Source organism: Neofelis nebulosa, chromosome X (genome assembly GCF_028018385.1).
Source record: "Neofelis nebulosa isolate mNeoNeb1 chromosome X, mNeoNeb1.pri, whole genome shotgun sequence".
NCBI classification, from domain to species: domain Eukaryota; kingdom Metazoa; phylum Chordata; class Mammalia; order Carnivora; family Felidae; genus Neofelis; species Neofelis nebulosa.
In genome coordinates, this window is record NC_080800.1 from 112,129,957 (window position 1) to 112,155,055 (window position 25,099).

Consider the following 25,099-nt stretch of genomic DNA (forward strand, 5'->3'; position numbering starts at 1 on the left):
AACTCTGCCACCAGTTTATGTGGTCTTGGGCCAGATACTTACTTTCTCTAGACAGTCTCTAATGATAGCTTTGAACCCCCAAGTTCTTTGAATCTGCAAGTGATAAGGAATTTGGAAGAACTCGAAGGGCTTATGAGAAGGAAGGAAGGGAGGAAGGAAAGGAAGGAGGGGAAAAAGGGAGAGAGAGAGAGAGAGAGAGAGAGAGAGAGAGAGAAACAAAACAGTGTTTCTCCCTTCATGGGAATCATAGGTCTGACCCTTGACAGTGTGTGTAATGCTTTTGATCCTTTATGATGATTTTTCCTCTTCTGTTATACACACTTAGGAAATAGGGCAAAACCTACCATGTGTTATTACAGATATTTGTTTCTATTAAGGTTCAGATTATGACACAAAGTCTAGATGAGTCCTGTTTTACAGCTCAACTCATTGTATGTGGGGTCATAAATGGCATAGGAAAGATTTATTCTTAGCTATGACTAAACATAGCAAGAATTTACTCAACTGGTAGATTATATTGCTGGTACCAGCAATTAGCAAGGTAGATGGATTCTCTTTACCACCAGGGTTTGACTTTTGTCTTAAATGATCCTGCTGAAGGACTTTGGAAAAGACAAAAGTCTAGGTCCCTAAAAGTATATGTTGGTGCCCTGATTTGGGCCAAAGAGCAAACACGGAACACTGAGAAGGCATGGTAGCCAGAGGACTTCAGCACAGCACAGCGAGTGTATGGGAACTGACAATATAATATATAGCAAATCAGGAATATCAATAAAGGAGAAGATGGAGTCACACGGAATAAAGATTAATGTTTTGATCTTTAGTGGATGTTTGCTCTACCAGCATAATTGATAAGACAAAAAATGCCTTCCAGACTGAACCAAAGCATCTCCTTGCTGCCTCAAAAGAATTAGCACCAGTGCCTGGCTTATAATAGGCTACTTGATAAATGTTTATTGGATGAGAGGCACCTGGGTGGCTCAGTCGGTTGAGCATCCGATGTCGGCTCAGGTCATAATCTCACGGTTCATGAGTTCGAGCCCCGCGTCGGGCTCTGCACTGACAGCTCGGAGCCTGGAGCCTGCTTCGGATTCTGTGTCTCCCTCTCTCTCTGCCCTGCCCCTCTCACGCTCTCTCTCTCTCTCTCTCTCTCAGAAGTAAATAAACATTAAAAAAATTATTGGATGAAAAATGAATAAATGGATAGGGGAATGGGGGTACCAAAAGGAAGTAGAGCAAGACTGATAATCGTACGCGTGAGGAGTGTTAGCATACTACTTTAAACGGGCTTTGCTTTTGTAATTGCATGCTTTAGGCATGGGGCCGTATTCCATTTTTCTAAAGCCTCCACTCCAGTCACCCGTTGTTCTTTTGAGAAGTCAGTTTGTTTTAATGGCTGGTTATCACTTAGCACTATTTCAGCCATGTTTGCCATTGTGCTAACCACCAAGTAAATATTTGGACGTTGTGGCCTCCGAGCGGTTATTGCACAGTATGGTGTCATTTCTTTTTCTTAAAATTTTTTTTTCATTTTATTTATTTGAGAGAGAGAGAGAAAGAGTGCCCAAGCGAGGAAGAGGGGAAGAGGGAGGGAGGGAGAGAGAGAGAGAGAGAGAGAGAGAGAGAGAGAGAGAGAGAATCCCAAGCAAGCTCCATGCTCAGTGTGGAGCCCGACATGGGGCTCAATCCCACAACCCTGGGATCAGGACCTGAACTGAAACCAAGAGTTGAATGCTCAACCGACTGAGCCGCCCAGGCGCCCCTCATTTCTTAATATAATGTATACAGGAATTGCGATGTGATTTAGTATGACATATTTGGGCATAACCATAGGCTAGAAGCACTATTGCCATTTTTAAATTACATAAATTAACTGTGCCTTAGATGTTGCTGGGAGTTTGGTTTCGCATAAAATCCTTATTGTCATAACTATATATTACTTCATGTTTTTAGGTATTTGTTACCAGCAGTGGAAAATACAATGAACTTGGTTATCCATTTGGTTATTTAAAAGCCAGTACGACTTTAACTTGTGTAAACCTCTTTGTGATGCCGTACAACTACCCAGTTTTACTCCCTCTTTTAGGTAAGTAAAGTATGTGCCACTTTATCATCTTTAAACTCTTTTTTAATGTTTTATTTTATTTTTGAGAGAAGGCGGGAGGGGCAGAGAGAAGGAGACACAGAACTCCGAAGCAGGCTCCAGGCTCCGAGCTGTCGGCACAGAGCCCGACGCGGGGCTCGAACTCACGAACCGTGAGATCGTGACCTGAGCCGAAGTCGGATGCTCGGCCGACTGAGCCACCCAGGCGCTCCCACGTTATCATCTTTAAAATACAACAGAAATGAAAAATAGGATAATGGCCTAAGCATTTTAAATGTAGTCCAAGAGCGATAGCAGGATATAGAAAAGTTTGAAAAATGCTTTGGAAGGATAGCATTTACACACTGTTTTCTGTTCTGTTCATTTTCTTGCTGGTTTTTTTTTTTTTTTTTCCACATCAGACAGAAGGGACGCTTAGCTCCAATACTGCCGTTCCCCATGCCCCCCTCTGCACCCCGGGCTTAAAGTGCACTTGGCTTTTTCGTAGACTAATTTGGGACACAAAATTCCATTGATTGGGGTTAATGCTCCAAGAACCTCTCCAGGAAGTAGGCCTTCTGTGCGGGTTTTGGCTCCCACTCATTCCTCCACAAACGAGTCTTAAATGCTCTGGAGGCATCTGTTTCAGGCAAGTTAAGGAAACAGGTACAAGGGTAAATTCTGTAATGACTGTAGTTGTAGAAGCTGCAGTTTCCATGGTACAATTCTACAAGGAACAGCTTCGGCAGCTGTTACTGAGATATCACTGAAAATGTGAGTAGAGATTTTTTTTTTTTCTCATTGAAAGAGCCGCATCTGTTGAGAGTAATAGAGTACCACGTGGTATCCTCCTACCTGTGAATTGCGAACATATTTATTTGGTGGGGTTTTTGCAAAAGGTGTCAACCTTTAAGTTTAACCTAGTCATTAAAAGCATAAGATTTTTAGTGCTGTGAACTCTATTTGTACTAAATGTACTGAAAAAGCAATTCTTTTAAATGTTGCAGGTTAGGAACGGGCCATGGTAAATGTATTAGCATGGTTGTTTTGTACATAGTCTACTTCACTTCTTAGTCTAATCTAAAAATATCCTCTAAAAGGTGATTGTCATTGGGGCGACTGGGGGACTGACTCGGTTAAGCTTCTGACCTTGGCTCAGGTCATGATCTCACAGTTTATGGGTTCAAGCCCTGCATTGGGCTCTGTGCTGACAGCTCAGAGCCTGGACCCTGCTCCAGATTCTGTATCTCCCTCTCTCTCGGCCCCTCCCCCACTCCTGCTCTGTCTCTGTCTCTGTCTCTATCAAAATTAAATGAACATTAAAAAAAGTTTGAAAGGTGATTGTCATTGCTATAAAATATAGGTTATGTCTTTGATATTAATAAGGGTACCAATAAAAAGTACCTATATTTTGTGGATTTGTTTAAATTATAAACAAATATAAATTCATACAAGTATAAATATAAGTATAACAAATATAAATTCAAACATGTATAAATTCATAAATAAGTTTATTATTTATTAGTGACTTATTTCCTTAAAAATATTTTTTAAAAACGAGTGTAGTTGAGGGGCGCCTGGGTGGCGCAGTCGGTTAAGCTTCCGACTTCAGCCAGGTCACGATCTCGCGGTCCGTGAGTTCGAGCCCCGCGTCAGGCTCTGGGCTGACGGCTCGGAGCCTGGAGCCTGTTTCCGATTCTGTGTCTCCCTCTCTCTCTGCCCCTCCCCCGTTCATGCTCTGTCTCTCTCTGTCCCAAAAATAAATAAAAAACGTTGAAAAAAAAATTAAAAAAAAAAAAAAACGAGTGTAGTTGATACACAATGGTACGTTAGTTTCAGGCGTACAACATAGTGATTGGCTAAGTCCGTATGTTACACTGTGCTCATCACAAGGGTAGCTACCATTGGTCTCCATACAACGCTATTACAATACCATTGATTACATTCCTTATGCCGTGCCTTTTAGTCCCATGACTTATTCATTCCATAACTGGAAGCCCGCACCTCCGTCTCCCCTTCACCCATTTTGCCCATCCCCCTCCAGCCCCTCCCCTCTGGCAACCATCGATTTGCTCTCTGTATTTATAGGTCTGATGCTCCTTTTTGTTTGTTCATTTGTTTTGTGTTTTTAGATTCCACATATGAGCAAAATCACATGGTATTTGTCTTTCTCAGTCTGACTTATTTCACTTAGCAGAAAACTATCCATGTCACAATCGCATCCTTTATGACTTCAGTTTTCACAACTGTAAAGGGAAGGATTAGACTAGATAATTTACACGTAGGCTGTTTTATGGTATTATTTTTCTATTTTTTAAACTTTAATTATTTTTGAGAGAGAAAGACAAAGCGTGAGTGGGGGAGGGGCAGAGAGAGAGAGGGAGACACAGAATCGGAAGCAGGCTCCAGAATCTGAGCTGTCAGCACAGAGCCCCAGGTGGGGCTCAAACCCGTGAACCTTGAGATTATGACCTGAGCCAAAGTCGGATTCTCAACTGACTGAGCCACCCAGACACCCCTATTTTTCTACTTTTAAGACTATATCTTATTTTGACATAATTGTAGATTCACATGCAATTGTAAGAAATAATAAGAGAAAACCGGTGCAGTCACTGTGGAAAACAGTATGGAGGGTCCTCAAAAAGTTAAAAATAGAACTACCATATGATCCATAATCACACTACTGGATACATACCCAAAGAATACAAGAACACTAATTCAAAGAGATACATGCCCCTAGATGTTTATAGCAGCATTATTTTTAATACCCAAGATATGGAAACAGCCCAAGTATCCATCGATCAATGAATGGATAAAGAAGATGTAGTATATATACACAATGGAATATTACTGAGCCATAAAAATGAAATCTTGCCATTTGTTGCAACATGGATGGATCTAGAGAGTATAATGCTAAGTGAAGTAAGTCAAAGAAAGACAAATGATTTCACTCACATGTGGAATTTGAGAAACAAGAGAAACGAGCAAAAGGAAATAAAAATAGAGAGACCAACCAAGAAACACTCTTTTTAAAAATTTTATAATGTTTATTTATTTTTGAGAGAGAAACAGACAGAATGTGAGCAGGGGAGGGGCAGACAGAGAGGGAGACGTAGACTCTGAAGCAGGCTCCAGGCCCTGAGCTGTCGTCACAGAGCTCCATGTGGGGCTCGAACTCACGAATTGCAAGATCATGACCTGAGCCGAAGTCGGACGTTTAACCAACTGAGCCACCCAGGCGCCCCTCCCCCCCAAAAACAGACTCTTAGCCATAGAGAACAAACTGACGGTTACCAGAGGGGAGGTGGGTGGGGGATGGGTGAAGTAGGTGATGGGGACTAAGGAGGGCACTTGTGTTGAGCACCGGGTGATGTATGGAAGTGTTGAATCACTGAATTCTACACCTGAAACTAGTATAACACTGTATGCTAACTAACTGGAATTAAAATTAAAACTTACAATAAAAAAAATAATATTGATAGAGAGATGACACCAAAAGCACAGGCAACAGAAGCAAAAATAAACACGTGGGGCTACATCAAACTTAAAAACTTCTGTGCATCAAAGGACATAATCAGCAGAGTGAAAAAGCAAGCTATGGAATGGGGGAAATTCTTCAAATCATGTATCCGGTCATTTTTTGGTGTGTGTGTGTATGTGAGGGGGGTAGGTTTTCTGTTTTCTGTTATTCAGATTGGGTACTTTCTACTGTTCTCTTTCCCAGTTTACTGATCATTTCCTCTGCCCCCTCCATTCTGCTTTTGAGCTGTTCCATTGAGCTTTTTACTTTGGTTATTGGATTTTTCAGTTCTAAGATTTCCATTTGGTTCTTCTTTACATCTTCTGCTTTTTACTTTCTCTTTCTTTGATGAGGCTTTCAGTTTTTCTCACTTGTTTCAAGCCTGCTTATAATTGCTTGTTGAAACATTTTTTATGATGGCTCCTTTTAAAATCTTAATCGGACATTTTTAATGTGTCTGTCATTTTGGCGTTGGCATCTCTTGATTGTCTTTTGAATTTGAGATCTTTCTGGTTCTTGGTATGATGAGTGATTTTCAGTTGAATCCTGTTCATTTTCAGTATTCTGTTACGAGTCTCTATCTTATTTAAGCCTTCTGGTTTAGCTTCCTGTCACACTCCTGGCAGAGATTGTAGGTACTGACTCTCCTCAGTGCCAGGAGGGGGTAGAAGTCCAGGTTCCCCACTTGGCCTCTGTTGACATTCAAAGGGAGGGGCTCCTTCTTATTGCTGTGGGGGGTGGGAGTTCTCTAGAACAATACCTTAAGAATTAGGAATTCCTTGTTACTCCTCCCCACGTGGTCTACATGGACACCGCAGGGGTGGGGGTGGCCTTATCACCAGAGGGCAGTGGAAAAGTTCTATAGAACTATTCTGGGCCAAATTTTAGGACCTCATCTTTGGCCTAAGCTCAGACTGCCTTCCAAAGTATCATATGAAAGTGCCCCTAACTAGAGTAGCTGGTCTCCCATTAGAAACTGAGATGTGCTGCACTTCACAAGACGCCCCTCCCTCTAGGCCTGGCCTTTGGTGGTCTTGCAGGTAGCAGAGGTCAGATGTGGACATGGGATAACGGTTGAGTTGTTCTTCCTTTGTCTAAAACCTGTCGCACCTAAGTTGCCGCATGTTGCACCCTCTCACTCCCCAGTACTACGTGAAGTCCTGGCACTGTGTTCTTGGTCCCCCGTTAGGCTGTATCACTCTCTTCCCCAAGTGTCAAGTTCCCTTTCTCCGTGAAACGCTTCTGTCCCAAGAGATACACGTGCCTCATTTGTTCCTGGTCCTCCTTACGTTGTGACACGGAGCATCCCACCCTGCCTAGAGTGTCACCATCTCTCGGTAAACATCTCAAACCAGAAACCCCAGAGGCACCTTTGATTCCTTCCCCTTCTCCAACACCACACATCCATCTGAAGGTCAGTCCATCCTTGACTTATTTCCCATTCTGCCATTTGGCTTTAAATATCCATTTTCAGGGACGCCTGGTTGGCTCTGTTGGTAAAGCATCTGACTCTTGATTTCAGCTCAGGTCATGACCTCATGGTCATCGAGCCCTGAGTTGGGCTCTGTGCTGAGCGTGGAGCCTGCTTGAGATTCTCTCTCTCTCTCTCTCTCTCTCTCTCTCTCTGCCCCTTCTCTGCTCTCTCTCTCAAAATAAATAAATAAACATTAAAAAATAAATATCCATTCCCACGCTTTTCTGTAACCTGTGTCTTCCCAGGAGCACAGGGTTTTTCACACCATTTGAGGCTGGAGGTCCTTGTGCCCCCGAACCCCAAACTTGAGTTTCATGTGGAGTTCTGAAATGGACACTCTCAGCATTTCCACCATGACTTCGCTTTCTGGGTTGTGCAGCCCCATAGTGTTAAGAGTATGGACTACAGAGCAAAGCTGCCCTGGTATGGATCTTGGCTCTGCTGTTTGCTTGCTTTGTGATCTTGGATAAGATACATAGCTTCTTTGTGCCTTAGGCATTTCATCTGTAAAATGGGGGGTAATGATAGTGGGGGGTACCCCAAAGGCATTTAGTTGGGATTAAATAAGTTAATATCTATGTTATCTTCATAGCTCTTGAAGGCACTGCTAGTCCATATTAAGGACATTATATAAAGATATAAGGCTTTTTTGCAGTTTGGTGGACAGGGCATTGAGGAAAAGGGCAAGTTAAGTCACATATACCTCCTAATGCCCAGGAACATCACTGTATTACTGCATAGTTGCATAACTGTCCATTAAGGTCACCCTTGTTTTTTTTCTGTATTAATTCAAGATTTCCATCAGAAGTAGTTAATCGAGGTTTAATTATCGAAGCACTAAAACTTAACCTGGAATGGGTAAGTGAGGCTTAATTGGGTCAATGAGCTATCACAGGAATCATGTCAGTAGGGTGGCAACCAGAACAACACAGTCGGCAAGAAGATTATCTCTCACTAAGGAAATTATTTTTTCTTTTCTTTTTTTAAAAATCTTTTTATTTATTTTTGAGAGAGAGAGCGAGCAGGAGAGGAGCAGAGAGAGAGAAGGTGACACAGAATCTGAAGCAGGCTCCAGGCTCTGAGCTGTCAGCACAAGGCCTGACATGGGGCTCGAACTCACGAACCGTGAGATCACGACTTGAGCCGAAGTCGGTCGTGTTAACCAACTGAGCCACCCAGGCGCCCCAGGAAATTATTTTTTTTCTATCGAGGGCCAACAACTACAGAAATGAAGACACTTGTTGTAGCTTTGTCTTTTAACTTAAGAACTGGGACTTGTGCAAAAAATAAAATTCAGATTCAGACCAGTTATGATCAGGAGAACAAGAAATGGAGGCCCAGAAAGGGAAGCGATTTCTCAAAGCTTACTCTGCCAAGCGTGTGGCTGAGCCTGGAGCTCAAACCCACATCTTCCCCCCCCCCCTTTTTTTTTTTTGCTGCCGGAAATGGGGAGAAAGGAATGGAAGAGAAAATGTCAGTAGTCTTTGAGGTGTCAGCAGTTATCACTTCACTTTCCTATCCTCTGGTCTCCTTGTCTTTCAAATGTTGACGACTTGGTTGTTTATGGCATCTTCGGGGTCCCATTGTGGAGACTCCGTGTGAATGGCGACCTCATGCCATGGAAATCATTCACTGAGCTGCGGAGAATGTGACTAAAGGGGTGCTACCCCAATGGCTCTCTACCCTTAATCTAGATTGTGGAACATTCTCTCTCTTCTTTCCCCCCTTTCAAAAACTCCGGCAAGAAATAATTAGACTGAATTAGACTAATTGGTGGAATCATTGCAGTTGGCATTGCTAGAAATGTTAAGAGTATTCTTGACTCTCGTTTCACTATCTAATCTGTTTATATCTAGATGTCTCCCCAGTCTTGTGGTCTTTCAATTTGTCAGTTTCCAAAACTCTGCTTCATTCCCAACAGACTCCACATAAAGACCCAAGTGTAACAGGATATTTCCACAGTCTCTCATTCCTTTCTGTCAAGATATGAATGGTCTTTAAAGGACCTGCATGTTACAATGAGCCAGAAATCTCTTCAGATCTGGTTTTCTTTGTTCATTCTACCCTGCACCAAAAGAACAAAAGACCTACATTTTATGACTTTGTAAATTCATTTAAATTAGTTTCGGCAGGGGTCAATCATTTATTATAGCAGTAAAAGGAAGAAAATGTGTAGTTGTTTTTCTTAACTAGTAATTCAGAATTTCAAAGAATAGCCCTAATCGTAGAGAAATTATGCACGTGGCGGTGGGATGCTTTTGTCCCTGGAAATAAAGCATTTGGGTTTTTTTTGGATAAGAGCCAATGAAACCTGAAAAAACAAAATCGAAGATGGATTTGAAATATCTTTGGTACTTATAGTAAGCATGGCAGGCTCCTGTTGATGTGTGGGGCTATTGATTTTGAATTATTATATAAAATATATTTTTTCTTTCCCTCAGAAGGGAATAATGACATATTTTGAAAATTTTCCTGTAGTGTATAGAATGCATTTAGATTATTAAAACAATTAAATTTAAGTGTGAAAAGATAGATCTGCTTACTTAAGGACAGTGTCTTTAGTGGTATTAACACACATGGTATTCAAGAGAATATATTTAGTTGTACAGAGTTTTGAACTACAACCTAACATCTCTACTAGCTTTTGCTAGTGCCATGACCCAATTGGTAACTAGCATTTGACAGACGCAAAGTTTGGAAATGAAAGAAATGAAGAAGGCGGGGCGGGGAGGGACTATACAAAGTATAGACTTATTAAAGAGGATCCAAAGCATAATTTGGAGTTTGCGGTCTCTGCCTGAAAGTTAGAGGCTTTGCTTTTGTTCTCATATACTTTGTAAAGCTTCTTACCTTGACCTTTCAGCCAAAAGTGTAACACTCACTGTTTACTTCTCTATTCATTACTGAGATATAACTGACATGTAACATTATATTAGTTTCCCGTGTACAACATAATGATTCAATATTTGTATACCTATTGTGAAAAGAACACTGGGAACACTGGTTAGCATCCATCACCACACAGAGTCACAAATTTCTTGTGATGAGAACTTTGAAGATCTACTCACTGAGCAACTTTCAAATATGCACAGTATTATTAACTATAGTCGCCAGGACTTTATTTTGTAAGTGGAAGTTTGTATCATTTGACCACTTTCAGCCATTTCGCCTGACCCCTTCTCCCCCACCTGGCCTCTGGCAACCACCAATCTGTTCTCTGTGAGTTTAATTTTTTTGTTGTTGTTGCTTTAACAGCCTTTATTTATTTATTTATTTATTTATTTATTTATTTAGAGAGCCAGGGGGAGGTGGCCGAGAGAGAGGGAGACAGAGAACTGGGCAGGCTCCGTGCTGAGCCCCAGGCGGGACTTGAACTCATGTGAGATTATGACCTGAGCCGAAACCAAGAGTCAGACCCTTAGCAACCTGAGCCACCCAGGTGCACCTTAACAGCCTCCATTTATCAACCAATGTCCGTGGATTCCCCCTCAGTGCACATAACTACAGTAGTGTTACCAGCATGTAGGAGGTCAGAAAAATATTTCCTGTGGCTCAAAGGTGGTGCTTTAATACTAGATTTTATGTAGCTTCACACATGGAAGAGGCGTAGGTAACTTGAGAATTTGTTTTATTTACTAGAAAAATGCTATATATAATGTTGGCAAAGAGCACCCAAAAAAAGACAATCAAATAAGTTCCAAAGAAAGGTTCGTCTAATGTAATGTTTTAATTACACTGAGATTTCTAGGAAATGCTATAATGGATGTGCTTGATTTAGATCTTGGAATTTAGGACTGGAATAACGTAATATTTTGTTTGGTTTTCTCTTGCAGATGACTTGTTTAAAGTTCACAAGCTTAAGCCAAATCTGAAGTGGCGACAGGCTTTTGACAGCTACTTAAAAACTCTGCCTCCATACTACTTATTAGTATGTATTTCTGTGTATATGTGCATTAACTGTATCAGTGATGATTCTTGTTGCAAGAAATGTCAGTGAGCCAAAAACTTGACCCCCGAAATGAGACAGATTTTTTAATTTCTAAATATCTGTATCGCCACCGTCTTCGCGAATTATGCGTAAGACCTTGGAGATGTCATGTTGGCACAAAAGAGAATTGCTTATTTTATTTCCTTTAACTGCCATGGTTATTTTTATAAAAACACATCTCTGTTTCTCTGAGCAAAAGCAACCTTGTGAAATTGGAATTTTGGAATTTGCGAAAAATATGTCTGGATTCATGTATGAATGTCAACTTCCCTTTTTAACTCTAGAAATTTTCAATGTGGGGTTTCCCTCTGAAAGAAGAAATCCTGGAAGGCGGCATATGTGCCAATTGCCTGTCAAATGTGTTCTAGACACAGCAGGAAGCGGGGCTGCTGGTTGGGGGAGGGGAATCCAAAAAGAATCAAAAGTTACTTGGCCTCATTTGGGTGTTTACAACTTGAGAAAAATCTTCGTGATGCTTTTGAACTGGTCATGTAATCGAAATCAAGATTACCAAAATCGTTTCAGAGGCGGATGTAGCAAACCTTAAGCCAAGTTTCTAGAGGTGAAAAGGCAGAATCTTTAATGGTACTGTTGGTGTCACTGGAAGGAGAAATTGGGGTGCGTTAGTATTTACCATGGCAGGAATGGGGTGCACGATAAAATGCAATATGAAATGACTTTATGACTTGGGAATTAAGACTGAAAGCAATTTACCTGTTTGAATATGCTGTTTCTTGATCTTCTTATCCCACTCTCTTCTGATTTATTTATTTATTTATTTATTTATTTATTTACTTTTTATTTTTTACCTTCTGCTCCTTACTCCTCTGCTATTTTCATTGCCACTTTTTAATGTTCCATGTTTGGTTTTATGTGCAGCACCTTGACTTCTAAGAAATGAATCATGTCCCTTTGCCCCTTATAACTGAACTTTGAGTATTTTAAGATTTATTCTATTCTTACTGTTGTGTATTTTGTTTCCTTATAGCCATTAAAGAAAGCACTAAGGATGATGGGAGCTCCAAATCTGATATCAGATAATTTAGATTGTGGACTTAGTTACAGTGTTATCTCTTACCTTAAAAAACTCAGCCAACAGGTAGTATTGGTAAAAACAAACAAACAAAAATCCTTTGCCCTCAGAAGTGCATTTCCTTATTCTTTAGTGTAATTGTCATTTTTCAAATTAAATGTGTATATATCTCTCCACTTTATGGATTAGTGATAATGTGATTCTCTATGGCTTCTAGCTTCACCATTAAGCTGCAGCTAAGGGTCTGTCAGTGTCATTGGATGCTGTGCCGTTTCTCCTTCTGCTTGCCAGTTTGTGCTACCCACGAGCTGGTTGACATCTTGTGGCCTAAGAGGGGCAGAGGCTTAAGAAAATGATCTCATGGGTCACATGTTGTCTATCCTCAACCTAGTTTCTCCTCCAATCACACTGGGCTAGCGCATCCCCCTTCTTTAGGTCGGCACACTGAGGCATGGTGTGCCTCAACGTCTGGCCTGAAATTAGTTCTTAGGCAATAAACATATGCACACGCTTTTTCTTGGCGAGGGGGAGATGAGACCAGTGTTCCTCACGCTGGAGGGTGACAGGCCCCTTGGGGACCCGAAGAGTGGAGTTCAACCTCCTCTCTTCTTGCCCTCCGTCCATTCCTTTATACCCCCACCTCATTTACCATTATTCACCTTGTCCCTTGCCTGCCCCTCTATTAGTACTTCATCCTCCACTCACCCCTACTTACCATACTTCTCACCTCTACCTAGCCCATTCTTGCAGGATGGAAGAGTTTCAGAGCTACTGAGGTAGAGCGTTACTGCCATACGAATGTGTTACGTTCTATGACAAATTAATGCAGCCTTTTTACTTTCTTCTTATGCACAAGGGTGCTCCCAGGTAGGGGGCAGTGGTAGCGTCTGCAGTGGCAGTCAGGCTTTAAGTCACATATGTCTGGAAGTTGGGCCTTTAGAAGACAGACAGCCGTAAGCAAAAGAGTGTCAGATTTCACTAAAGAACCAAAATGACTCCGCAGTTGGGGGACGCTGACACACCTTGCTAGGATCCGGCACTAACAGAAGTATGGTCTGGAGTTTACCAGCTCCTGCCGGTCCAGTGTGCTCATAAATGCAAAAGAAAGCACAGGCAGACCTAGATTTCTGGTCCACCGAGCGTCCCCGTGACCCCCTTTCCTCTCCGCCAATAGATTTTTGTTGTTGTTGTGAATGTTTTGTTTTGGTTATTTATTGATTGATTGACCTATTGATTTACATATATTTTTTTATTTGATGTCTACCTTAGGCCTTTAAGGCTGTGTCAGCAGGGTATGGCCACCAGGAAGAATAGTGAGCAGAGTTGAGTCGTGCAAGTTCTGGGACCTTCTGGAACACGTTGCTTGTGTAGTTTTCTAAATGAGATTTCGGGACCATTTCTGGAAACAGACCCTTCATTTGCTCTTATCCCTTATTTCATGACTTAATTTTGTGCCAAAGATAAGAAACATACTTAATTCCAATCATAGTGAGAATTAATGAATCTCTCCGACCTAACCGTAAGAAATGAAAAATCCTTTTGGGCTTACTGGGCACTGGTGGAATCCCTTCTTTTAAAGAAAAAAATTATTACTAATTTGTAATCACTCTAATCACTAATTTAATTACTAATTTAATAACAGCTATGTCACCAGTGTTCCTTGAACCATGTATGTGAATCACCAGATATGCCCAATATATTGCTACAAGTCACCATCAGGCACTATTTATCAATGCGGTTTAATAGCGTCCATTAGGATTTTTTTGTAAGTTAGCTAGAAACTTACTGAGCAGATATTACAAATCATTTGCGTGGTAACGTTTGTTAAATTTAAGCATTACTTTTTTGGGGGGTGGTCCGATATTAGAAACAAACAGCTGAATTATTTCCAGATGTAATGCCAATCTGTGTAATCTGAATTTTAGCCCTAGTTTACATTTATAAATACAGAGTCTTAAACCTTTATGTCTGGGTCTGAAATAAATATATTGACTTAGACTAGATTTTACAGCAACAAAATGTGATTTTAAATGTCTATGAATGTAATACTTATCCATGGTTTCCATTCTCTCCATGACCCAATCATAATTTTGCCATTAGACAAGAGAAAAAATGTAGTAAGTTATTTTTCTCACCCCCACCTCCCTGTTTGCTGTGATAGTGCAGAGAAGCACAGGGAAATGTTTAATTACCCATTTTTCTGTGATTTACAATTGAAAAGTGTTCTGTGGGGTTCTTAAAGTGTTCCCTTTCTTAAATAGTAAAAACAACAGTGATAATATAGATCTTTTCATAACATACTATGTACTTTCATTTTAGACCAAACTAGAGTCAGAACGGATACTAGCGTCCGTGGGGAAGAAACCTCCCCAGGAAATTGGAATCAAAGTGAAAAATCATTCTGGAGGTGGCGTGTCCTTTACCCACAGTAAAAATTTTAGAAAACTATTGAAAGAAATCATAGGGGAAAGTGCACCAAGACTAACAGAATTGAATACCAAAGAATTTGCTGGCTTCCAAGTAGGGCTCTTAAACAAGGTAAATTGTGGACATAAATACTTTGTATTTGTTTGAGCTTGTCTGATGCATTTATGCCATAGTATTTTAGTTTTGAAATAATTACGATCCTGTTTTGGACTTCATACTTCTCAACGGTTTAGTTTAGGAATTGCCCTGCCCACAGACGCCAATATGGAATTAAATGTGCAAGATATGTTTGGGGGTAATGTCTGTGAAGGATAAAGGGGAGAGAGAACAGGAGTTGGCGGGGGAATCTTCAGGCCACACGGCTGATTTAGCACCTGTGAGAGGAAGGGACGAGGAAGAGAATTGGGTGTGAAGGGTCTCAGGCAGGAGTGCAGCTTCGGGAAAGTCTTGGCCAGCCCAGCAGGGACCTCTAACACCAAGATTTCCCATAGAGGAGGTCCACATTGGGCAGAGGTGGCCAGGCCAGTTGACACACTTGGGAAAGGATATTCTCAGTGGTTTGAGCATGTTGTGGGTATATTAGAATTTGGAACAAGGCCAGCAAAGGCGAGGTTTCCACTGGCAAAATTCTATGGTAGTTATTGTATTGAATATCCCTCTCTTCACTACGATTTTACATACACTGCAGCATTAAGAATTACATTTCTATATTAAAAGCCTCAGGAGTAACTGAAATTATTTGTTCCATTTCAAACAGGATTTGAAACCTCAGACATATAGAAATGCTTATGATATTCCACGTAGAGGTCTTTTAGACCAGTTAACCAGAATGAGATCCAATCTGCTGAAAACACACAAGTTTATTGTTGGACAAGATGAAGGTAAATGAACAAAGAAGTATTTTTTGTTGATTAGGAAAATATCAAGCCTGACTTACATGAAAGTGCTTATTGCATAACGGGTAGGTTATTTTGTAATACTTTCAGGCTTAGAATGCTCATTTTCACCTGTTCTCAGGTTTTAGGGCAGGTGTGCATTAATTGGCTCACTGAGAGTGAGCATTTTTTAAAGTTTTTATTTGAATTCCAGTACAGTTAACATACGGTGTCATATTAGTTTCAGGTGTATAATATAGTGATTCAACACTTGCCTACCTCACCCGGTGCTCCTCGCGACAAGTGCCCTCCTTCATCCCCACCACCTGTTTCACCCATTCCCCCCACCCACCTCCCCTCCGGTAACTATTGGTTTGTCCTCTATGATTAAGAGTCTGTTTCTTGGTATATCTCTCTCAAGGGCGAGCATTTTGATAGCCACTCCAGGTTTAGTGAACTGGAAAGTGGCGGGACCTAGGTCTGCCAGATTTTGGAAATGGCACAACCCAGCCTGTCGTGATGAATTCAGTCCGGAATTCCTCATTTACATGAAAATTATGAAGCTGGTAGTGTGTAGGACAGTTGGTGATGGTGTACAATTCCCCTTTACTCCATTGTGTTCATTTGAAACAGGGTCATTTGTCCATTAAAAGGAGTTAAATCTTAGCCTGGCCGACCTCCTAAAATTATATACCAAGTTCTGTGGAGAGGAGGGAAGCTTCTCTAGGAAGGGAGCCTATAGATTTAGTCACATTCCCCAAGAACGGAAGGCCTACTAACCAAGGTCTCTGGATGATAAGAGAGAACCATGGAGGCCAGGCTCTTTGAAATGCAACACAAATATGGTGTTTCAGGCTGGGTGGTGGCATACAGGATGTCAGCCCATTTTCAAACCTGGTTTGAGGCCTAAGGGCGTTGTACTTGGCCTAGTGATTTGAGCTTGTAGGGAGTAGTGATGGTACCCTGAGTAATGAGTGGGATGAAGAGAGATAATTTTAGATCTTAGAATTTGAGATGTTTTTAAATGTTTATATTTATTTTTGAGAGAGAGAAAGCGCACGCACGAGCAGGGGAGGGGCAGAGAGAGAGGGAGACACAGAATCAGAAGCGGGCTCCAGGCTCCGAGCTGTCAGCACAGAGCCTGACGCAGGGCTCCAACCCATGAACCATGAGATCATGACCTGAGCTGAAGTCAGATGCTTAACCCACTGAGCCACCCAGGTGCCCCCAAAAGTTGAGATTTTAGACTATTGGATGCCAAGGTACACGTTGCCAAACCAGACTATGATCATGCCCTCTTAAAGTTTTATTTATTTATTTATTTATTTAGCACACATGCACACATGTGAGCAGGGATGGGGCAGATAAAGAGGGAGAGAGAATCCCAAGCAGGCCCCATGCTGTCAGCGCGGAGCCTGACATGGGGCTCGATCCCACAAACCGTGAGATCGTGACCTGAGCCGAAATCAAGAATAGGATGCTCAACCTACTGAGCCCCTGATCGTGTCCCCTTGTCCTCATGATGCATACACTGCAGCTGTGTACCATTTGTTTCTTTGCCGGTGATTTTACAGATTCCCTTCATAGTGTTCCAGTCGCACAAATGGGTAACTATCAGGAATATCTAAAGACACTGGCTTCTCCACTTCGAGAGATTGATCCAGATCAACCAAAAAGACTACATACTTTTGGCAATCCATTCAAACAAGATAAGAAGGTAAGATACCTATTTCTAAGTCTGCTCAAGTTGTGATAGTCTTGCTATAATTCCTTTCTTCTGGGCAAGGTGAATATAAATCAGAGGTTCTCTGTTGGTTGACAAGATAAAATAGGACTCCAGGGCTCTCCGTAAATGGAAAGTGGGAGCCTCCTGATACAAAGGTGTGTTGCTTGAAGGAAAGAACAAGTGACATTTACTGAGTACCTAGTAGGAGTTGGTGTTTTACGCGATCACATTTAATGGCCACAACGGTTCTGCAGATGAGTGTTACCACGTGTCCTCTCATAAGAAGAAATCAAGGCTCACAGTGGTCAGGTGGTGTGCTCTGAGTAGCACAGCTGAGAAGAGCCAGGATTGGAACCCACATCTTTCCAGCTCCAGAGTCTGTATTCATTCCCACCTCTGCACACTAATTCCTTTAATATTGAGATCACCAGTTATTTCCTGTTTCCATTACTCGGATCTCTAGTGCTCTAGCCAGATGGTGATGAAGTGTTCATCTTGAAATAGGAAGTACTACGTGATGCTGCATTCTTTGGATTGTCCTAGTAGAGATCTAAATGTGAGGTGTGTGTGTGTGTGTGTGTGTGTGTGTGTGAGAGAGAGAGAGAGAGAGAGAGAGAGAGAGAGAGAGAGATACCGACTTGACCATCTAAGGATGAAGACAAATGGGGATTCTGTTTGCACACATGGAGAAGACTATTGGTGTTAAGCTGCAGACCATATAATAATCTGTCTGGTAACAAAACTAGACTGAGAGATATTCCACTTCACCCCAATCCTCAATTAATTGGACTTTTTCTTAATTTTTCTCTGCCTTGGGCTCCTCATTTGAATCCCTGGGGATAATGATTACACTTACCAGAGTCCTGTGCAGTATTGAGTTAGTGCATGTACCCATTTCAAACATGACCTACATGCAGTAAATGCTCAGGGTATATGGTTTCCCCTTTCTGTACCGTGTTGCTTTGGAAAATGCCTTGGAAGAGTCATTTATCATGATTTTATGAAAATGTTTTCATATTCTCAGGTTATCCTTGGATGGGAACAGCTCTTAGCTAACCCTCTGCACTGATGGCTGTCATCCTTTACCTACCCCCAAGAATGAAAAGCCCCCAAGGTGGACATATTTGAACCTCCGTGAGGTTGCTGTTGGGGCAGTGACATTTTCTGTCAACCTGCTCTCTACCGTCCACATGCAGCGTTCTGTACAGTGATAGTCAATATTTCTTAATGATGCATTTAAAGCACAAAAGCACACAAAAGGGAATTGGTTCACTTGCCAAGGGTCGCTTCCAAATGGTCTGTACTTCCTCCGAAAAGTAACCTCTTCGGTTGATGCGAGTTGCTCATTTCTCAAGCTTTCTGGTTAATCATGATTGTATTGTGTTTGACCTTGGCAACACGTTATCTTTTCATTTCCTCCTTGTTCCACCGAGACTAGGTCAAGATGGGACTGGAGTAGCACTTTCTGAGAACAGGGTCTAGGTAGGGCACGGTAAATCTCTGGCCCGTGATGAAGACGTGTGTTGGTAACAGGATGTATGGTTGAGTGTGCGCATGCCGCGTGCGGGCACTGTGCTCTTTAATGGAGAGTGTTCATTGGTGTTTTCTAGGGAATGATGATTGATGAAGCAGATGAATTCGTGGCAGGGCCACAGAACAAAGTGAAGCGCCCCGGAGAACCCAACAGTCCTCTGTCATCTAAGAGAAGGCGGAGTATGTCCCTGCTGTTGGCGAAACCACAAACACCACCCACTGTAACTAACCATGTGGGCGGAAAGGGACCACCCTCAGCCTCGTGGTTCCCATCTTATCCAAACCTCATAAAACCCACCCTTGTACATACAGGTATAGAGTAGTGGTTGTGATTTCCTTATGGCTCCTAGAAGACTAACACTAAACAGCCTTATTTTCCTTTGTGTTCATTTCCTTTGTATCCGCTTTTTGTTCGTTAAGTAAACCATTATTAAATCATCAGTGTGGTAGGTACAAAGGGCCCCGTGGGGAGCAGAGTCACTGTCTGAGGCAAGAAGATCCATACTTATGTAGTAACTAGCACAAGGGGGAGACATGGGGATAGGAGCGTGTTGCTGCGTGAGTCAGAACGAGGAAGCAGGTTCTTGACGCAGCAAGAGAGAACCAGCTTAATACGAGGCTGGGTCTGCACTGGCTCTCTGTGTCCTCAACTCCTGCTCCCGCTCTAGCCCAGTGCGGTCTGGCTCTGCCTCCCCACCGCACTGAGACAGGCATCATCACGGCTCCCAGGGTCTGTTGCGTGTTCCCATTGCTTCTTCGCGTCACTTGTCACAGTTGTTCACTCCCTCCTCCCTGGAAACTTTCTCAGGTTCCCAGACACCACACATCCTAGTTTTCTTTTCCCTTTGATGGCAACTCCTCTTCACCCTCTTTTTCTGGTTTCTCCCCTTCTCTCCCACCTGTAAATAGCGTAGGGACCCAAAGCTGGATTCCAGACACCAACCCCCCACCCCCGGTGATCCCATGCAGTCTTGGGCTTTCCAGGACATTTACATGTCAACAACTCGGGTGTTTACACCTTGCTTCAAACTCCAGACCTAAATTTAACCATGGACATGGTATTTCCACTTAGGTGTCCCATAGACCAATAAAACTCGGTTTCACGTGTTTCATCAGAACTCCTAACCTTCGCGCTCTCCAAAACAGCTCTGCTTGCTGCCTGCCGCAGGCATGACTCTTAATGTTAAGTGACACCATCCGGCAGTATGCTGGTAAAGGTGCAACAGCCAGCTGTCCGAGTGTGTGGGGGCCGGGAAGGTGAAGCCCTGGATTATAATGTTTGCAGGTTTCCACAGTGTAAAGGATGCCAACGTGATCACTGTCAGGCCATCAACATGAGGTCACCGGGCCAGATCAGGAAGAGCACACTCCTGGCACCGTTATTTCCCCAGGGGTTCAGTGAAGACCCTCGGAGTCACCATGATTTCTCTCTTATTCTTCTCTCACTTCCATCCCTTAGCAAGTGCAGACACTTTGACACCCAGTCTCTATCCCTCTAGTCTGTGCTGCCACCGTCTGTCCCCAAGCTGCTACAACAGCTTCTCATCTGATTTCCCTGCTCTCCCACTTGACCCTCCTGACCCATCACTGCCCTGCAGCCCGACTGACCCTGTGCGCACGGAAATCCGATCCTGCCACATCCATCCCGAAACCCGCCACCAACTCCCCCGAGCACTCAGAACACAATCGGAGCTCCCGACGCTGGTCTACACGCTCTGCAGGACCCGGGCCTGCCCTCCTCTCCTGCACGTGTCCTCTGGGTGTCCTCCTTGCTCTCTCTGCCTCTGTCCTTTGCTCCACGGCCCCGGCTCGTCCCCTCCTAGGGGCCCTGCACTGGCCCTCACGGCAGCCAGAAGTCCTCCTCATGTGCACAGGCCGCCCTGTCTCCTGCTCCACGGGTCACCTCCTCAGAGGGCCCTGCCCGACCCCGGGGTCACGGAGACTCCCCCTCCTCTCTGTCACATCCCTGATACCTTCCTTCCCAACAAGAATTCAAACCGTATTATTCCCCTTGCCCAAATTACACATACCATCTGACTTCCCCATGAGGATGTAAGTTCCGTAAGGATAGGGATTGTTCTTGTCTGTCTCGTTCACTGCCGATCCTCCAGCTTTGTCTCAGTGCCTGGCAGGAAGGAGGCAGAGCATGTGAAGTAGAGGTGTCAGGCCTGGAGTAAAAGGAAACCCATTTCCTTGTCACAGAAGGGAATGATGAGAATCACATACAAAGATTTTTGGTGACGGACTACATGTAGAGCCTCGAGGCCTAACGGCCACCTCTGTTTTCTTAGAACTTTTGAGATAGAGAGGAGAGAAATTGAAGGGGGCCCATGTAGTCTGGTGCCAAGCTCGGTGAAGCCTGGCATTTTCTTTATTTTCTTAAGCATGGCATTTTATATGTAAATTACAGAAATCATGACATCAAGTGAGACTTGCTGCCTTTCAGCTTGTAAAGCACAAGCAGCCACTAAACCACGGGTGCCAGGGACCTAAGAACGCTCAGTAGTTGTCTTGCCTGACTCGGTTTCCATATGTATTGGGAGTGCCGTGAAGAAAAGAAGGTGGTTTTGTTGTATTATTTTCCTGGGCTCGGTTTGAGAGGTCTCAGCCTCCCATCTGTACGCCTTCTTGCTTTTTGAAACAAATAATTTCCTCAAACGTGAAGATCTGCCTGTGGGGTTGATATAACTCACCCACCTCACAGTTTACCTTCTTGATTTGGCCTCCAGATGTCACTATCATTCCTGATGTCCATGAGGAGAAGAGGGAAAATGGTCAGATCCCACCCGATGGCTTCTTGTCAAAATCTGCTCCCCCAGAGCTTATGAATATGGCAGGAGATGGTATTCCACACCACCACCAGTTGGATTCTCTATCTGACGACTTCACTAGTCTAAGGAAAGATGGCCTGATTCACAAACCTGGTACGCATGCACTTCTAGGAGGAAGCAAACACTGCAGTGTCTCTGTAGATGATCGGAAAGCCTCAGTGACACCCACTTTGGGAACTGTACCAAACACCTTGCAAATAACTCCTGCTATGGCGCAAGGAATCAATGCTGATATAAAACATCAGTTAATGAAGGAAGTTCGAAAATTTGGACGAAGTAAGTAATGAAGGCACAAGTATCAATAATATAATGGGAGGTCCTTCTCATAATTCTATGATTCAGGATAGATTCATGCTATCTCTGGAGGTATTGGGGAAGTATTGGGTTTTCACATAATTTATTATTATTTTTTAATGTTTATTTTTGAGAGAGATTGAGAGAGAGCACGAGCAGGGGAGGGGCAGAGAGAGAGAGAGGGAGACAGAGAATCTGAATGAAGCAGGCTCCGCACTGTCAGCACAAAGCCTGACGTGGGGCTCAAACTCATGAACCCATGAGATCATGGCCTGAGCCAAAGCTGGACGCTCAACCAGTTGAGCCACCCAGCACCCTGGGTTTTCACATAATTTAAAGTGATTCCTCTTGCTTTAACTAAAAGGACCCAATACACCCTTTTCTCTTTTTGCACCTTACTGATTGTAATAGTTTCCTTTTGCTGCTGTAACAAGTTGCCACAAACCACGTGGCTCAAAACTGTACTCCCCTTACTGTCATGGAAGTCGGAATTCTGAAATTATCTTCACTGGGCTAACAGAAAGGTGTTCCTTCTGGAGACTCTAGGGGGAATCTGTCTCCTTGCCCTTTCCAGCTCCTACAGGCTGTCTGTGCTCCTTAGCTCCTGGCCCCTTCCTTCAGCTTCGAGCCAGTAACGTCAGGGCCTCCTCTCCTGTCTAGCCGTGCTCCTATCCTTACATCTTTTCTCTCTGGCTCCATTTCTACTCCCCACCTCCTATTATTTGGATATTTGTGATTACACTGATGCATAAGCCTGGATAATCTCCCCATCTCAAGATCCACAGCTCAATTCTATCTGCAAAGTCAAGTCCCTTTTGCCGTATACGGTAACATATTCACAGTTTCCAGGAGGTAAGATGTGGACAATGTTGGGGGCCATTGTTCAGTCTGCCACATTTGTTCAGTGTTTACAAGAGTTTCCTTAGTAGCTGATGCGCGGATGTTTGGGTTCGAGTGTTTAAAATACAAATGATAACTTTCCACCTGTGAGGATTGATTACTGAGGATGTGTAAGGATTGAATTTTATTTCCTATTCGTATTTTTTAAGAATACTGAGGTTTTGGGTTTTTTTTTTAAAATATCTTCAGAGTATGAAAGGATTTTCATTCTGCTTGAAGAAGTGCAAGGGTCTCTTGCAGTCAAGAAACAATTTGTTGAGTTTACCATCAAGGAAGCTGCAAGGTGGGTGTAAAGTGGAGACCTTCGTTGTTTGTCGTTAAGCGGTAGGGCCCAATGCAGAATGGGGGCGGGGGGGTGGAATGAGCTGTCCCTTGGTTTTCTCAAACCCTGGCTCTCTCTCGTAGTTAAGGCTGTCTCCAGAGGCATTGAGATTGGTATTATCAGAGTCCAACTCATTCACCCATGTCTGTGGAATCTTCTAAGCTCACCACAGCCTGAGGTGGGCTCAGGCCCTCAAGCTGGCACTGTCAGTATTTGCTAAACCGCATCTTTTTTTGTTTGTTTTTGGTAAATTTGTTTTGAATGTCTATTGAGACAGAGACAGACAGAGCATGAGCGGGGGAGGGGTAGAGAAAGAGGGAGACACAGAATCCGAAGCAGGCTCCAGGCTGTCAGCACAGAGCCGACGCGGGGCTCAAGCTCACGAGCTCAAGCTCTCGAGCCGCGAGATCATGACCTGAGCCGAAGTCCGGATGCTCCACCGACTGAGCCACCCAGGCGCCCCTGCTAAGCCGCATGTAGACCACCAGTTCCACCTTGTGCCCCGCACAGTGCCTTGCACATTGGAAAGGCTTCGAGTATCTTTTGGTTAATAAAATTTCTCTTTATTTCTAGGTTTAAAAGACGAGTCTTAATCCAGTACCTTGAGAAGGTACTAGAAAAGATAGACTCCCACCACCACCTCAACAACGTTAATCACATCAACAGATCATCATGTTAATGCAAAGACCAAGGAGAAAAAAGGGCAAGTTTTCTATGCTGTACGATGGAAGATGATATTGTCAAAGCTTCCTAGAATGTTTTAGGCAAGGGAATTGCCTTCCCGAAGCTAAGAAAAAGCCATGGAGGTTTTTTTTGTTTTTTTTTGTTTTTGTTTTTTTTTTTTTTTTTGATTCTCTGGAAGTAAAAGCTGGCTAAGGGTTTTTCTGGAAGTATTAATTTGTTGTTTTGTTGTTTTTTTCCCAGTTGAGGAAGGTGATATTATTAATTCAGCAGGTCAACTTCAGTAAGCACTGTCACCCCTTCTAATCTTTATTTGTTTTTGAGAGAGAGAGAGAGAGAGAGAGAGAGAGAGACAGAATGTGAGCAGGGGAGGGGCAGAGAGAGACGGAGACACAGAATCCGAAGCAGGCTCCAGGCTCCAAGCTGTCAGCCCAGAGCCTGACTCGGGGCTCGAACTCATGAACCGCGAGATCATGACCTGAGCCGAAGTCGGACGCTCAACCAACTGAGCCACCCAGGCGCCCCACTGTCGCCCCTTCTAGATGTGACAAGGGTTTCCTCATATGAACTTTGCTGTTCTGGGCATTTCCAGAGTGACTAAGAGCCACCTGTAACATGGAGCACTGCTTGGTGGTCATCTTGTGTGTGCCGAACAGAGTTTTCAACAATTCCTAGTTGTGCCTTTTAAACCATGCAATATTCAGGACAGTTTGAAACAAAGAGTAAGAAAGCTGCTATTCGGGTAACTTATTTCTCTGTGGGAGGGGGCAGGGTGAGTCACAAATGATCTACCTCCAACTCTCTTCTATTTTGTCTAGAGACATTACAAAGTGCACCTGAGGCTACCCCAACCCTGACATTTGTTCTTGCGTGTGATGACCGAAAGTCTTCAGGCAGACTTGTATGTTCTGTGCTTTGGGAGCACTAAAAGAAAAAAAAAATAATGTATATATTTCCTTTAAGGTTTATACAAAGGTTTATATGGAGCAGTATTGTTTTGTCTGGATTAATTTGCAGAAATTTAAGTGTACAAAGAGATTTTGAGTTTGCATATATAAAATAAATCATTTTATTGATTTTCACAAGTTTGTTAATGCTGGAGACATTTCTAGTTTTATCTTTCCTGTGACTTGTTACTCCTTTCAGAAAACAGAGTGCACATTATAAAGTGAAGATGTTAACATAAGGATTGAAACTTCAAAACATCACTCACAGAACCCAGCGATGTTGGGGGAAATGGCAGAGCAGGGTATTCTGGGGGTCAGTCCCTCTCCAGAAACACTGAAAACACTGAAAAAGACACCTATCAGAATGAAGGACTCTGGAAGATAGCAAAGGTTTATAGCAACCAAGCGAACACTGAATCAGGAGAAAAGCCAGTGAAACATGATAAGAGAGTTTTGTGGCATTTG

The 25,099-nt window shown here is 43.0% G+C and overlaps 1 protein-coding gene across 10 annotated transcripts in view; it reads left to right on the forward strand.

The window, feature by feature from the left end:
- INTS6L (integrator complex subunit 6 like) overlaps positions 1-24,772 on the forward strand; it is a 56,510-nt gene extending 31,738 nt beyond the window's left edge. For 5 of the 10 annotated variants that reach the window (XM_058714550.1, XM_058714558.1, XM_058714549.1 and 2 more), the window contains 10 exons: positions 1,954-2,086; positions 10,911-11,005; positions 12,054-12,164; positions 14,418-14,636; positions 15,283-15,406; positions 16,975-17,117; positions 18,737-18,971; positions 21,389-21,766; positions 22,874-22,967; positions 23,580-24,772. In XM_058714550.1, the coding sequence (XP_058570533.1) occupies positions 1,954-2,086; positions 10,911-11,005; positions 12,054-12,164; positions 14,418-14,636; positions 15,283-15,406; positions 16,975-17,117; positions 18,737-18,971; positions 21,389-21,766; positions 22,874-22,967; positions 23,580-23,685 (1,638 nt within the window). In that variant the 3' untranslated portion in view covers positions 23,686-24,772. The remainder of the gene's footprint in view (positions 1-1,953; positions 2,087-10,910; positions 11,006-12,053; positions 12,165-14,417; positions 14,637-15,282; positions 15,407-16,974; positions 17,118-18,736; positions 18,972-21,388; positions 21,767-22,873; positions 22,968-23,579) is intronic. The other 5 variants (XM_058714554.1, XM_058714552.1, XM_058714553.1 and 2 more) reach the window with 5 other exon arrangements.
- The last annotated feature ends 327 nt before the right edge of the window (positions 24,773-25,099 follow it).